The sequence below is a fragment of the Lipomyces chichibuensis genome, assembly GCF_038497645.1.
Source record: "Lipomyces chichibuensis strain CBS 12929 unplaced genomic scaffold V1513scaffold_41, whole genome shotgun sequence".
Taxonomy (NCBI): domain Eukaryota; kingdom Fungi; phylum Ascomycota; class Lipomycetes; order Lipomycetales; family Lipomycetaceae; genus Lipomyces; species Lipomyces chichibuensis.
This window is the reverse complement of record NW_027117493.1, coordinates 1-15,438: the sequence shown is the minus strand read 5'-3', so window position 1 is coordinate 15,438 and position 15,438 is coordinate 1. Positions and strand designations below refer to the sequence as shown.

Below are 15,438 nucleotides of genomic sequence, written 5' to 3'. Positions count from 1 at the left end.
GAAGTTTATCAAGCAATGACTTTACGGGGCTGTGCGGCTGCTTGCTGAGGTAGCTTATCTCCACTGAGGAGCACCCGCACATCACCCATTACCGAAAGTGTTTGGATTTTCAGCTTGAAGCACAATATTAACAAGATTTCCTTTGACGGTGCTTCTGGCTTGGTATATAACGAGAAGCTGCAGACAGAAGCGCCAATAATGGATAGCTAATTGACGGGATTATAAGCACATTTTCTACGGGAAGGTTGACAGCATTGGCATGCGACCTCTCTCGCTTTCAGGTTCTCGCAGAAGCAGTGGTATTCAGGGCGTAAACCAACTTGATCACACTAGAAACTGATTTTGGGCTAGCTATATGATGTCTGTGTCGAACTTTCCGGAACTTAGTTCTAATACAACGAGTCTGGGCCAGACAACTGATGAAGCAACTGGACAACGACAATCGCGACCACTTGATGCTTCTGCTTCATTCTTAACAACGCTGAATGATTCGCAATTGTCTTTATATTCATCCACATCGTCTGCATCTACTTCCTATACTTCTCCGCCATTCTCTGTATCTTCAGCCGTTTCGTCAATTACAACCACATCTCTGCTACCGTCTTCTGTGCCATCGTCTATCATGGACGGCCTGAAGAGGAAATACTCGCGCCCGACTAGTCTCCGAAGCTTTAGTTCTACAACTCAGGTGACGACCGTTGTTACCGCGGCCGGCAGCACTGTTTCTTCTCCATCCACATCGCAATTCCCCAGTTCTTCAACCGCTTTCACATCGGGACCGATGCCTATTCCCACCCCACGCAGATCGCACCAGAGCAACCCATTAAATTATCGAGCAACTAATACTACAGTGCCTGTAGTCACCTCTGCATCGTCGTTCTCATTGTCCCATTCGCGGAATAAGCTCGGATATGTCACAGCTGAAAGTACTCGCAACAGCTATGATCGTGATCGGAGGTTGAGTGTCGTTATAAACGTGTACGATATTCTACAAGATAGCAAATTTGCACCTTTAATATGGATACTTGGGATCGGCGTTTACCATTCTGCGGTTGAGATAGATGGTCGAGAGTATGCCTATGGTGGCCACGATGAACCTGGAATATCCGGTGTTTATTACTCCAAGTCAAAGACACCTCTCCCTGGGGGAATCATCTGTAAGACTAGTATACTGCACGGATATACTTCGTACTCGCCAGCAGAAGTTCATGCAATAATCAGTGATCTTAGCTCAGAGTATATGGGCACAACTTACAACCTTCTCTATAAGTATGTATTTGTCTTATTTTGCAGTTACTGGAATCGTATCTAACATTTCCCAAAGGAATTGCAACCATTTTACTAACTCACTTCTCCTGCGTCTTACCGACCGACCTGCTCCCGCGTGGCTTAATCGCGCAACCTACATAGGCAGCGCGCTTCCTTGCATAATACCACAAACATATATGAAGCCACCACAATGTGATGTCCCAGTGTGCGCTTCATCTGAATCTCTCTCATCAAGTTCAATGCGAAACGAAAAATCTTACGACGTAATGGCGGCGGCTCCGATGGCTATTAAAAAACCATGGTCGTGGTATAAGAGCTCCACGCGGTCACAGTCGCCGTCCCCGTCCTTGCCAGCCAAGAAGATCACAGGTGTGGGTCAATCTAACAAAGCTCGCGAAGCGAGTAGCCAGGACCAGGATGCTTTCGAGTCTGAGCCGTTCTTGATCAGTACAAGGTATGTCGAGGATGAAGTTGTCGCCTCTGACTCTGGATCCGGTTTAGGCTCGGACAGTGAGAGTGAAGCTGCAGAAGGTGATGGCAGCATCGCTGTTGACGAGAAAGCGAAGCAGAATCGAGGCGCCAAGAGTTCGTACAGCAATACTTCTAAATCAAATAGAACCTCACATGTGATTTACGAGAAAAATTCAATTAGGACATATAATGCGCTCGCTCAATCGCCGCCGACATCGTTTGGCCCAGGTATGCAGGACATACATTAGGGGAAGATATTGCGTATTTGTAGCGATGGCAGTACTTGCAATTGTACGTCATATACGAATGCAGCGTCCTGAGCCACTTTCTGGGTAGTCAGGCATTTTTTGGGTTGGCCTACAACCGATAGCTAGTGCTGGAGATATTAATTGCGAGGATAGAAAACGCTAGTGGCGCTGTTTACTTTTCGGTATAGAGGAGGCATTGATTTGTGTCTTATTTTTAATTTCATAGAGGAGGAACTGGCTCATTAAAAAACCACAGAGGGAACATGGCGCGTTTTCCATATATTTGGATACTCATTTCTATTTGGTTACTGCATTATTATGGTTTGGTTTATTTCAGTTCAGGTATATATAGGTATATTTGGAGACAATTCGGTTGTAATGCAGGTATCAGGATGGGGCATATAAATAAATATTTAGATTAATTTGATTTAAGTTCAACATTTGGTTCAGTCTCGCAACTAGTATATTGATTCTTGCCGTTAGCTGACGCCCAGACAGAGAAAAGGACTAATGATAGGCACTATAATGCTTAATGCTAATTCCTCGTATTATCGTCAGTCGGGTTCCTGGCAACGACAGCTATCAGTTCATTCGCTTAGCCCTAACCCTAGTTAATTGTGAGTTTGTGACGCGGCGCGATATGTGAAGTTGTGAATCGTGTGTTCGAATTGCTCGTCCATCGCCGTAACTGGGATTGAGCTTTGGCTCCCATCAATTGCGAACTCGAATTCATTGTATATCCACTCGTGATACTGTCGGCCTCTTGCATAAATCCACATATTGGCATACATTGAGTATCCATGGATTTTCCGGTTTACACGCCATCCTCCGGCAGTAATGGTACGCCGGCGACCGCGCAGCCTCCGACGGCAGCGCTGTCAGGAGTGGACGTCGACGAAGACGTGCCTATCTTCTCTATCGAGCGGGTGCAGTTGCAGTTCCAAATCTCGTCATTAGCTGCAATGGCTGTGTCCAACAATATTTTATACCTTGCTGTCGCGTCGGGTAGGATTTTGCGCATAGACTTGAACAATCCGCAAGATATTGAAGACATCGAATTGCCAAAGTTGAAGGCTCCTGGGACCGGCAATGTCAAGAATATTTTTCTGGATCGTACAGGTTCGCATCTACTGATTACAACTACAACTGCTGAGAACTTTTATTTGAATTTGCGGACATCTCGGGCGAAGCAGCTGTCCAGAATGAAAGGTAATATAATTACATCAGTGGCATGGAACCCGACAGAGCCAAGTTCGTCTACGAAGGAGATCCTTGTTGGAACAGCGGATGGTAAAGTCATTGAGACATACATTGAGCCGTCAGACGAGTTTTTTAAGCGTGAGGAGCGGTACTCAAAATTAGTCTGGCGGACCCCCGGTGGGGTAGCTGTTGACGGACTCTTCGTCGAGTTACTCCCGGGGAAGCCAGATATGCGTCGATTAATTGCAGCGACGAGTGGAAGGTTATGGCATTGGGTGTCAAAGATTGTTAGACATGCGCCGGGTGATTACAGTCCGACGTTCACTAAATTTTTCGACGATGAGGAAGCAGCGGTGCATGTTGACTTTGCACCTAGCGCAAGATCTTTGCTATCGATTTCGCCTGAGAATGAGTCATTTATGGACGACCGATCATTTGCATGGCTGAACGAGTCTGGCATATATTACGGCAAGCTGTACACCGCCCCGACCACGCCTGACCTTGGAACAGTAATATTCCAGGACTCCAAGTTATACCCGTATGCCCCAGATATGTGAGCCAGGTGTAGTACATGCTAACCACTTCCAGGGAATCAAACCTACCTAGCAGTTCAACGCCGATCTCATGTATAACACTCACAAAGTATCACGCACTAATCCTCCGCGACAACCAAATCCTCGCCGTCAATCTTCTCGACAGCACAATAGTATTTGACGAACGACTACCATATTCTGACAAATTTCTGGGTCTCACTTCCGATATCAAGAACTCCACATACTGGGCATACTCTTCTGACAGCATATACGAGATCACGGTCACCAATGAAGACAGGGATATTTGGCGGATATACCTTTCTCAAAGTCGATTTGACGAGGCCCAGCGACTGGCCAAGACGCCTAGAGAGCGAGACGCGGTTGCTGTTGCTAACGGGGAGTTTCTACTTGAGAACAAGTCGTATCTTGAAGCTGCCAATATTTTGGGAAAGAGCAGCAAACCATTTGAGAGCGTTGCGATTCAGTTGATGGAAAAGAAGAAGACCGATGCCTTGAGGCGATATTTGATTGTCAAGTTGGGAGGATATAAGCCTAGCGTACGTACCAGCTTTTATTGGATAAAATCTGCTGATGCAGGCTAATGAAATATAGCATATGATGCAGCGAACGATGTTAGCGAGTTGGATTGTGGAGGTATTCATGGAAAAACTGAATTCGCTGGAAGACTCCATGGCGACGAGAGAATCTGAAAAGACAACAGAACCGGAAGAGAAAGGAAAGCCGAATGGTGTGAACGGCGAGAGTAATGGTCTTTTTGATAAACCAAAGAAGAAACACGCGGCTGAGAACGGCGTGTCGGCAGATATAAAGAAGATAAAAGAAGAATTCCAGGAGTTTGTCACACGGCATAAGAACGATCTTGATCGCAAGACGACGTACGACATTATTTCGTCGCATGGTCGACAGGAGGAGTTACTATATTACGCGAACAGTGTCAATGACTATTCGTTCGTCTTGTCGTACTGGGTGCGATTAGAAAAATGGAGTGAGGCTTTGACCGTTCTGCGCAAGCAAAATGAGCCGGATATTTACTACAAGTACTCTACTGTGTTGCTTGTTAACTGTCCAAAAGAGACGATCGATACATGGATGCGTATGCCAGAGTTGCAATCTCGGAAACTGATTCCGGCAATTTTGTCGTACAGTCTGACTGTGCCATCTGGCGACCAGAATCAAGCAATCCGATATCTGCTATATGCGATCAATTCTTTGAAGAGCAGGGACGCTGCGGTCCATAACACGCTGATCTCTATATACGCGAGCGATAAATCAAAGGATGAAACCGCTCTACTTGAATACCTACAATTCCACGATATTGAGCGATGTTACGATACTGATTTTGCGTTACGCTTGTGTATCAAGCATGAACGGGTGCAGTCATGCATTTTCATATACTCGTCGATGGGTTTATACGAAGAAGCCGTCGATCTCGCATTACAACACGACAATGTTGAACTGGCGAGCGTGGTGGCAGATCGTCCGGGCGACAATGCGTCACTCCGCAAAAAGCTCTGGCTCCGTGTCGCACAAAAAGTGATCAACAAAGAACACGGCATCAAATCCGCCATAGAATTCTTAAAACGCTGCGAACTGCTCAAAATCGAGGACTTGCTGCCGTTTTTCCCCGACTTTGTTGTGATTGACGATTTCAAGGAGGAAATCTGCGCGGCGCTGGAGGAGTATTCGCGGAATATAGATCAGCTGCGAAAAGAAATGGACGAATCGGCCAAGACTTCGGAAACGATTCGCGCGGACATTAACAGTCTGTCGACTAGATTCGCGATTGTGGAACCTGGCGAACGATGTTATATATGCTCGTTCCCGTTGTTGTCGCGCCAATTTTACGTGTTTCCATGTCAACATTCTTTCCACGGCGACTGTCTCATTAACAAAGTGGCAGAAATCTCGAACCCCCGTGTTCGGAGGAAAATCACGCAACTCCAACTCGAGGCGCAGAAAAGCGGGGGTGCCATTTCGGACGATTTGGATGCCTTGGTGGCGGCCGAATGCATTTTATGCGGACCATATATGATTAATAGTATAGATGAGCAATTTGTTGATGAGAAGGACAAGGAGTTGGCTGCTGAGTGGGACTTGTAGTTCATTCTTTGGCTAAGTTGTGGTAGTTATGTTTCTTGTATATTGTCAATTGTATTTTGATTGCTATTGAGTTCTTTGATCGAGTCACTTAGGGGCGTAACAAGAAATTAATTTCATATTCCTGTTCTATTTATTTCAGTTAATAACTTTTTTTTTCCATGAAAATGCAGAGCGTAATGGAAATCATCATAAAAACACAGACACGACTATACATAGAACATAATCTCGTTTCCAAAACTACAAGAAAGCTAATGGCGAAAGCGTTTACATCATACCACCATTCGATCGACCTTCTATAGAAAATAGTACACGTTATGACAAATGGTGATAAGAAGATATTTTGACCGAAAAAAAAAATAATTATGTACTACTAATCCCGTCCATTTGATAAGACTGTCCTAAAGCTCAGCCACAACTGTTCTCCAGTTTGAAATTCTCCGGTTCATATAATATCAAAAAGGCACTAGATGCGAAACAGCCCGTGTAATGCTGTAAGTGTAAACTATTCTTATCGTCACATACAATTCTATTCTATAGCGTGAAGTTGGTCTAAACTTGGTATCAGCTGCTTATCTCCACGGCGTCGACGAGCGTGACCTCGTCATCGACATCAGCTTCGGCTTCATCGAACTTTTTGAGCTCGGCTTTTTCGTCGTCCAATTCCTCTGTCGCGTCGTCATCTTCGTCCTCGCCGTCACTCCGACTATCATCGGCGCCTCCGCCGGAAAGAACTCTGACAGCGACCTTGATAATCATGTAAAACCACATCAGCATTATTCCCTGTAGAACCCAAAGCAGGGAAATAAACGAGAAGTGCATGATCTCTGTAAAGCACAGCTCTTCGCCTAAGAACATTCGCGTCTTGTTACTCCCAGAGCTCGGCATCGCGTCACCGACACTAACCACGTCGTCTAGTGGCTCAAAGAAGCACTTGTACCCAATCAATTTGTGTGAATCGAACATGGCGGACCACACCAGTTTGACATACAGTACATGACGGCCAATAATCCAAGTTAGAATGAACACGCCGAACATGACGTCACACAAAGTTTGGCGGCCTAAATATTTCAGCATTTTTGCAGATGCAAGCAAAATATCGACAACGTCCATGAGACAAAGGACAACGTTTCCGATCCGAGTGAAGCAGTAATTATATGACGCGATCAGCAACGAGCAGGTGACAATGTGGTGCGTGAACATCTGCCGGTAATCTTTCCTTCGCTCTTCAATATTCAGGGCAAAGATTTGCTGCAACCAAAAGGCGAGCTGCACGAGGTAATACCACTTGAACATGTGCTTGAGCTCGCGATGCGGCCAGCCAGCCCAGAGCTCGTCGGTATTGAGCCAGTACGGCGATTTGTACATTAAGTACGTGCCCAGCGACCCGAACACGCAACAGTAGCCGCATGACCAGGCTTGCTCGGCGAATCGCGTGAGGGCCTTCTTGCTGGAAATATTGTAGAAGCGAGCAAAGGGAACGAATAAGTAATCCATTGTAAATGCACGGATGCATGTGAATGCGACGACCCAGAAGAAAACAAAGTAGGCGTCGTCGGGGCCTTTAACATAGAGACCAGAGTGCTCGACGCGATGCGACAGGTAGAGGAATTTAGAGGTAATGTGTTGAAATGGAAGAAGGAAATGGGCGAGTATGAGTGCGACGAGGAGGTATATTGGGAGTGCTAGTAGCGTTAGCAGCTGCGAATTCGGAAGGTCAATTTAAATACAACGTACTGATCTGGTTTTTGACAAGGTAGAGTACTAGAGCATTGGGAGACGGCGGCGACGCGTTCTTGGATGCCAGGAAGCGTTCTGCATTGCTTACTTGCCTGGCACCTGTTGATTCGGAGACAGCAGACGAATTTCTGTGTTTCAGCAATGATATGCCGGACAATTGCCGAGACGTTACTGCAGAACTTTTTAGAGTGCTGGCACTCTGTGTTGTGACCGCGGTGGTCATGGTGAGAAATCTGCTCTGCTGATCTCGAGCAGAATCAGACGTCGATGCAACCTCGAACCTAAAAAACCTGGCGAATCCGAGCGAGGAAATTCAGGCGCGCACAGCCAATTGACGGACAAATTGATTGCGGATATGATACCAGTAAAATCAACTTTGGCGAGTATGCAAACTAGGTCGTGATGTGAACCGAGGCAAAAGCACCAGTGCGAGGAGGCTCAATTCAAATCCTCGCTAAAGAGCCCACGACGACAAGTTCTGGACTGGCAGGAGGTAGCGGAAAGAATATTGACAGAAAAGTAATTTGTGGAAGAATTAATCCCGGAGCGATTGTACAGCGAATTAGCAGGATTACGATTAAGATAGATATCTTCTCTAGGCTGCAAAACAGCCGTAAGTTATTTTGGGGACAGGAATTACACATGAGAACACACAATAAGTGCGGAAATTGCGCAGGATACGAAGACGATTTCGTTGCAGACGCACCAAAAGAAGAAAGACATTAGACGCAGCGTGGGCCAGCTGATGCTGCACGGGGCGTCCGAAGAGAAACGCATCCCAGCACGCGCTTCCCCTGTTCAATGGGCCCAATCTCATCCTTAATATTTACATGAACAATTCAATGCATTTATTAGATAAAACGAATTTGGATTACATTTTTGACAACTAACACCATATATAAAAAGAAAATAATGCTCTCGGCAGGCAGTCGAGTTGTACTTTTTAAGATGGACATAGGAAGCTGCCCAGGCGACGAAAGCAGTTAATTTGAAAGCAGAACGGATCCCAACTCATTGATTGACGGAATAAGTTTAGTCCAATCCCTTAAGACGTGTGTGTGACATTACCACAAAAATATCGTTGAAGTCATTAATAGTTGATGAAATTACTGGCTTCAAGTCGAGGAGAAGCAGCTTTAACTGTGAGCCGCACGAGGCAGAGAAAGGGGTTTGTCCGGGCAGGTGGCAGTCGATCCAGGGCGGACCCTGACGAATCCTATATTCAATGATACTCGCGTAAGCGTTAGATACGCACTATAGACAGAGCGTATAAGGAAAATTAGATGCAAGAATTTACTGCTGTCTATATATCGTTGTTATGTAGGACATGCAATTAAAGTATCTATAATTAGATACATGCTAGGCGTGGCAGCCATATGCAATGTATGCTTGAAATATAGTATACAAACAATAATTTGACTACGCCTCCACTCTTGTCGTATGGGCATTTTGCACGAAGTAATGCCTACCGTCAATGTCTCATCAATAATAGGTGCTATTTACTTATCCCCAACATCAGCCATTAGCGGCACGAGCATCACGCATCCGAGTGGTCCAAAACTCATTGAGGAACGACATGTGCCATTACCAAAGCTAAACCTTGCCCTCGAGACCATTTGGCAGTATGAGATAACTATAAATCGTTCCGTTTCCAACACTCTGCAGCTGGCATGTTGCAATATCATCAAATGGTTCCGCATAAAAACTCATTCTGCAGCGAGAACGGTCACGGTCTCATGGACAATCGCGTCGACGCGACATGATGCGCTCGCTACCTTTGCGCGTACAACCGTTTTTTCATCGCGACCGGACTGACAGCGTGTTGGAGATGCTGCCTGGCGATGCTGGGCTTCGTTGAATATTGTCGCTGGGCTGCTGGCGCTGCTGGACGTGGGCTGTACACAAACACACAAAGCAATCTGGGGCATTGCTTAACTAATGTCACGTGACTGCAACAGCTTGCTTGTTCGCTGATTGGCCAACCTCAAGCCGCAAAGCACACGCGTCGCTTCACATGCAGCATATATGGGCGAATTAAGCTTTACTTGCGCCGAAAACTTTTCTAGTGTATTCAGGGTCAGGGCTCGTGTTTGGGCAAAAGGCCACCACGCCTTGAAGAAGCGGCCAGAAGCCGACACCGCGACGCTGTCTCTCCGCCACCTTTTTTTTCTCTGCTCTCTTTTTTGCACTTCTCCCGTTGTTATCCGGCCTCCCCTCCACCTTCTCCCCTTTTCAGCGTCTGCACGGGTTGTAAGTATTTCCTGTCTTATCACATTTGCTCGACTATCTTTCTGCTCCGTTGGCTTATCGGTGTCGCTTGTTCGTATTGTTGACGTCTCTGTGCTGCCACGGGTCATCTCCAGGGTTATAGCGACCGACTCCACACGTTCAGCGTCCCCCACACTCATTTTATTCAGCTGAATTTGGTGAATGCTATTGTTGAATGGGCTTTATATATTGTGGGAATTGTTCAGGAGAACTTCAAGTGGAGCATTTAATGGTTGAGCATGCCACGCGTCTGGACCTTTGACTAACTTCTTTGCTATTAGACTTTATTTCAATACCACTTCACTCTCGCCGATTCTTTCGTCTCGTCGAAGTACACCATTGATCATGTCCTATTACGACCCCAGCGCGTGGCAATCTGTCCCGCCTTCATCGGCTTGGGAATCGCGTTCAGGTTAGTTTTGATATTTATTCGTGAAATGTGTTTCAGAGTATCGCCAGCATGTCACAAGGTATCGTTCCACAGCTTATCCAATATATTGGAGTTCCGTCAACAGTTTGGTGCTGATGGGAATGTGGCCTGTTGACGTCTGGCTCGCTGAAATTTTTTTTCATTTCAGGTCTGACCAGAAAACCGCTGAATAATGCTCATTTACTCTTGGAATTGGATTTAATGGGATTTATGAACTACAAAGCTAACATGCTACTTGTAGTGGCCACTCCGCTGCCTGTAGAGGAAACTGGTGCCTTCACGTCTCAGATGGATGGTAAGTTGCAAGCTAGAAATATTTTGCACTACGTCTTGCTAACTGTAAAGCAGAGGTTGAACGTGCTCTGGATAATCTTATGAAATCTGGCAAGTTCTTTCCGGCTCGTCGCGAGGGCGTACCTATGCTCAGTCCTGGCTTGCCTCACGCTCCTGGCACTCCCATGGACCCGCGTATGGCGCAGCCCGTTGCCCGTCCGCCATTTGCATCGATGGCTACGGATCCCGAGCTTGTACGTTCGCAGTCTACCATGGCTGGCTTGAACGGTTACTATGCTTCCCAGAGATTTCAAGCTGGACCCGCTGTCCCTGCGCAGGGTCGCACTCCTGATTCTGAGCAAGTTCTGCAGATGAAGCGTCGGTTGGCTGCTGCCCGTGAACGTGATCTTCGCAATTATCATCAGGAGCAGCAGTTCAATCGTAGCATATCTCCTGATACTTCAAGGAAAGTTTTCCAGCCCTTGGCGACTCCAGGCCTGCTCTCCGATCTCCCTTCTTTCTCGGCTGCAAGTCTCGGCAAGGAGCGTGTCATGTCTCCTTCGGCTTTGTCTGAGGATGACCGTCGCGAACTTATTAGCCGTCAACACCGTGCTCTGTATGGTTTGAACGGCGATCCGATGGGTCCTGTTTCTGCCGCTGAGGAGCAGGCCTTTTTGAGAGCTTCTGGTACTCCATCTGCTGCGTCCGAGCGATTGTCTCCTCGGTTATCATTCGATCCGTTCCAGCAGTCGCCGCAGCAGGGCCAACAACAATCTCAGTCTCATCCGCATGGTCAGCAGCTAAAGCAGCAACAGCAACAGCGTGCCTCTGGATCAACGTCTCCTGTCGGCCGTTCCGGCGCAAATTCGAATGGTACCTCGTCCCCTTCTTCTCGTTCGGCTAATTTCAGTTTGTTTGATTCGACCACTACTCAACAATCCAACACTTCCGCCTCCTCTCCGGAACATTCTCCCCCACGAGTTCCTCTTGTGCGCGCAAGCACTTCGTCTGCGGTTGCTCCGATCGGCACCCGCCCCATTGGGGTCAACACCGGTTTGGCTAGTGTTGTTTCCAACGCGCCTGTCAGCGCTGGTGCTATTGGCACGCGGCCAAGTGTTTCACCTTTTGGCCTGGGGTCCGAGTCTGACTCATTCAGCCACCACTTGCCTGAGCGAACACCTTCGGCTGCGTCAACCCAATCTGTCGTGGGTGAGCCATCAATGTCCTCGTTAGCCGGTGGTAACTCCTCTTCGAACAACACAACTTCCTCTACTTCTTCCACTCCCACTTCTTCGTCTACGAACGCTATGGCATGGTCTTCAAAAGTTTGGGGTAATAAGGGATTGGGTATGGCTGCATCTGTTTGGGGTTAATAAAAGTGTTATAAAAATCGTCCACGGTTTTCCTTTGTCAGTGTGTTTTATCGTCTGCGTATGGTGTGATATTTGGGTAAAAGACGGTGTTTTAAAATTTGCGTTGAGGGTTAATGATTTGGTTTGATTTACGCGCTTTTTATTACCGGTATTTAAATGTTGGTCGGGTCTAAATTTATTTTTGTGTTATTATTTGCTATATTTACTATATATAATATTTGCGCCTTTCAGTTACGGAATTGGGTTTACAATGGTGTGTCGGGGGAGTCGTCTAGTTTTATGTCATTTCCGAGAAGTGATATTGCGGAATTTGTTACATTTTATTGACGCTTTGTTGTCGATTTCCATTTTTCTTCATCCGGAAGTTGAACGGGCATTGACCTTTGCTTTTGTCGAGATCTGTGAGAGTGAGATTGTTTTCACTTGGCCCGTGGTCTTTTTGTGTGGTGTTTCGTACATGTATACATAAAGGTTGGGTTCTAATAATCGGAGTTTGTTTTATTTTACATATTACTACTTCTGTTTAAATATATATGAAAAGTCACGGCATATATACATGCATTTCTTTTCGTAAATTGAAATTAATTCCTTGTGAGATATATTACATTATTTTTGTTTGTATGTTTGTTGTGTATGTCATGGACTTGAATATAATACGTTTTTTCTACCTTGCAAATTTGTTAAAGACATGTGACTCCATTTTTAATTGTTTATACAATGCAACAACAAAACAAGCCCCATGCCCAAAAATGAAGCACATGCGAGAAATTCCGGTTTCTGAACTCTATGATAAAAACAAACACCAAACTAATGCGATAATCATTCTTCTGTCATTATCAGTCAAATTTTGCCAATCTTTTTAATCTCGACGGCCGTGGCGTCTTGTTTTATGTAGTACAAGCGATTCCGCCATGCGATTTGTGTGCCTCCCATCGCGTTGATCCAGATTGGCAGGGCCATGGCCTCGCGTGCGAACCAGGATACTATCCACCTCGCAATGTCTTTGGGTTCCGACATTTGTTTCGGAAGCGCAAAGTATGGTGTCGGCAACGATTTTTTGGTTCCCGATTGAGAGGCGCCGGGTGGTTGTACTATTTCGACGTTGCCTTGGCGATGTAGATTTGAGTATATCCAGAAATCACCAAGCGCCCACAATAACACGTGGACGGCGAAGAACACATTCCAGTTTACGCCGCCGAGAAGTCTGAACGCTGTAGCACCGACGATGCCGCAGAGAAAGCACTCTGTCAATGGCTCGACAATCGTCGCGGCCAGGACAATGTGCTTGCGTACACGCAGCCAGCGCATACGCCGGAAGAAGTAGTCCTCGAACGAGGTATTCCCGACGGGTTGTATTGCTGCGTCACAATTCATCGCATGGAGTCCGCCCGCCTGCCATAGACCGTCACCAATCTGCTGGTCCTCAGCAATAAATTTGGCGAACGATCTGATTCCAAGGGGAACGACTTTGTTGAGCTGAGAGCGGCGGAATAAGTTAGATTTGCCCATTACACACGGCGCGACGGCGACGGTGTTAATTGCGACGTAGAACTTTGCGTGTGCGGTGGAGAGGAACATTTCATCCAGGCGAGAGCCCCAGTGACCCGAGATATCCACGACTAGGGGCAGGTGGTGCACGAGTTGGACTCGCGGGTTGGCTTCGAAGGTGTCGACTGCGCGACCGAGCGCACCGGGCGTGACCCAGCAGTTTGAGTCGAGGACCCAGAGAATATCGTGCTGCGCAACATCGTACGCGCGGATAAGGTTATTCACTTTAGGATTCACGCCGAATTGCTCGGCGCCGATGAAGAGCTGTGAATGGATGTGTCGGTACCGTGCCATGACCCTGCGCACGATTGGGATGACCGGGTCAGCGGGGTCGTCGACGCAGAGGAGGACTTCAAACTTGGGATAATCCTGCTCAAATGCTGAGGAGATGCATGCTTCGAATTCGGGATCAATACCCTTGAGCGGGCGGAGGATAGAGACGCCCGGAGCGTCTGATCCGCGACGGCTCGATTTCGAGGGGTAATATCGTGTAAATTTAGTCCACCTGTGACTGTGTTAGCGTTGAAGTAGAACAAATTCAAGCATTGAGTCGCACAGTTGGTAGTAGCCTATCGAGCATACTAACCATACAATGCAGTACCAGCCTGCAAGGACAACCGGAAGTATCTTGACGAGCGCCGCCGCGCAAGATTGTAACAATTCCAAAATCATATTGTTTCTGTCCGCGACAATTTGCAGTCACGTTGAGAATAGAATCAAATGCAAAGTTCGTCTATATTAGTGACTCCATTTATTTGCACCATGCAATAGTAAGACGTATGCCTATTTTAAGTCGCAATCAGTCCAGGCCAAAGCCACGTCCGTTCCGTATGTTTGTATTTTTTTAAGAAGCCGAACGAGCCGCAAAATCAGTAATGCTCTAACAACAATCGAATCGGCAAAGAGAATAATGAGAAAACAAGACGCCTGCTAAAAATATTCCGGGTCGGTGCGAGGGTGCTGTCATGGTGTTAGTGAGTAGGTGTAGGCGGCTTTTGAATTCGATATAAACTTTATAGACAGGGACCCGGCAGAACAGGCTATCACGTGATTTCGTAAGCATGCGAAACGCGAATTACGCCTCGAGGAAAATTTAGTTGTACGAGATGTTGGGATTCGGACGGAGGTTTGCGACGGCAGAACAGTTCCCCGACACACGTGTATTCGCAGCGCAAACCACGCGAATCTCTATATGATACGATTCCAAACACAGCCGGACTCCAATCTTAAAGCATAGAGCTAGTCGGAGTTTTTAGATATGAATCCACCGCAGTGTATATTGTATCTTTCCTTTGTTAGATCCTTCCGTGATTTCAGAGCCCTATATTTAGAGGATGGAATTTGCAAAGTTTGATACTTTTCTCCCGTCATTACAAGGGCATATATGAATTTTGAGCCCAATTCCAAAACAACATATAGCAAGAGGTAATTATTCTCGGCACTATAGTATCGGATGCTTGCTAGCCCTACGCTGTTCCACATGACGTCTGCAAAAACTGTCCTCTGACCTTGCTAAGTTTACTGTATGAGATAATTATTGTATTCTTGATGAGTATTCGTGAGTCTCGTTGTTTATTCCACGCTTGCCATTACGCCAGATTTGTGATAACGATAACTGATGCGATGGAGAGAAGCTGACGACTGAATTTCGAATCCTGTACTGTTCATTCAGATTTGCAAAAGACTAGCAAGAAGACTTCTAACAATTACCGCATTTGTGGACAAGTCTATTGAAGTTTCCAAGCCAGATTTGTCGCCAATGCTTTAAGATCCAGCTGGATATTTTGGGACCATAATAATGATTGGTTAAATGATATTCATTTGAATAACTAATAATTCATCGGAGATGTAAGCTCAACGATATTTCCCGGTTATGGTGCATCCAGGTTAGTCCCGCAAGTGGGATAACCCTAGACCACCGAATAACAGTTGCAAGCAGCTTCCTTGAACCACTGCCAGCAACGACA

The 15,438-nt window shown here is 46.4% G+C and overlaps 5 protein-coding genes across 5 annotated transcripts; 3 read left to right on the top strand and 2 right to left on the bottom strand.

The window, feature by feature from the left end:
• The first annotated feature begins 70 nt into the window (after positions 1-70).
• On the top strand, positions 71-2,431 carry V1513DRAFT_451479 (PPPDE putative peptidase domain-containing protein). Its single transcript, XM_066898974.1, has 2 exons — positions 71-1,269; positions 1,325-2,431. The coding sequence occupies exons 1-2, from the start codon at positions 356-358 to the stop codon at positions 1,986-1,988; spliced, it is 1,578 nt and encodes a 525-aa protein (XP_066751433.1). The 5' UTR covers positions 71-355; the 3' UTR covers positions 1,989-2,431.
• A 109-nt stretch (positions 2,432-2,540) lies between these two features.
• V1513DRAFT_404709 (Pep3/Vps18/deep orange family-domain-containing protein) lies at positions 2,541-6,021 on the top strand. The gene is made up of 3 exons (XM_066895592.1): positions 2,541-3,726; positions 3,777-4,278; positions 4,334-6,021. The coding sequence occupies exons 1-3, from the start codon at positions 2,789-2,791 to the stop codon at positions 5,840-5,842; spliced, it is 2,949 nt and encodes a 982-aa protein (XP_066751432.1). The 5' UTR covers positions 2,541-2,788; the 3' UTR covers positions 5,843-6,021.
• Positions 5,921-8,210, bottom strand: V1513DRAFT_451475 (TLC domain-containing protein). The gene is made up of 2 exons (XM_066898973.1): positions 7,577-8,210; positions 5,921-7,524 (listed from the first exon to the last, which is right to left on the bottom strand). The coding sequence occupies exons 1-2, from the start codon at positions 7,800-7,802 to the stop codon at positions 6,404-6,406; spliced, it is 1,347 nt and encodes a 448-aa protein (XP_066751431.1). The 5' UTR covers positions 7,803-8,210; the 3' UTR covers positions 5,921-6,403.
• A 1,508-nt stretch (positions 8,211-9,718) lies between these two features.
• V1513DRAFT_225482 (uncharacterized protein) lies at positions 9,719-12,048 on the top strand. The gene is made up of 5 exons (XM_066894406.1): positions 9,719-9,829; positions 9,931-10,079; positions 10,129-10,259; positions 10,519-10,572; positions 10,626-12,048. The coding sequence occupies exons 3-5, from the start codon at positions 10,193-10,195 to the stop codon at positions 11,921-11,923; spliced, it is 1,419 nt and encodes a 472-aa protein (XP_066751430.1). The 5' UTR covers positions 9,719-9,829; positions 9,931-10,079; positions 10,129-10,192; the 3' UTR covers positions 11,924-12,048.
• A 491-nt stretch (positions 12,049-12,539) lies between these two features.
• V1513DRAFT_451465 (glycosyl transferase family 21-domain-containing protein) lies at positions 12,540-14,483 on the bottom strand. Its single transcript, XM_066898972.1, has 2 exons — positions 14,028-14,483; positions 12,540-13,976 (listed from the first exon to the last, which is right to left on the bottom strand). The coding sequence occupies exons 1-2, from the start codon at positions 14,141-14,143 to the stop codon at positions 12,764-12,766; spliced, it is 1,329 nt and encodes a 442-aa protein (XP_066751429.1). The 5' UTR covers positions 14,144-14,483; the 3' UTR covers positions 12,540-12,763.
• Between the last annotated feature and the right edge of the window lie 955 nt (positions 14,484-15,438).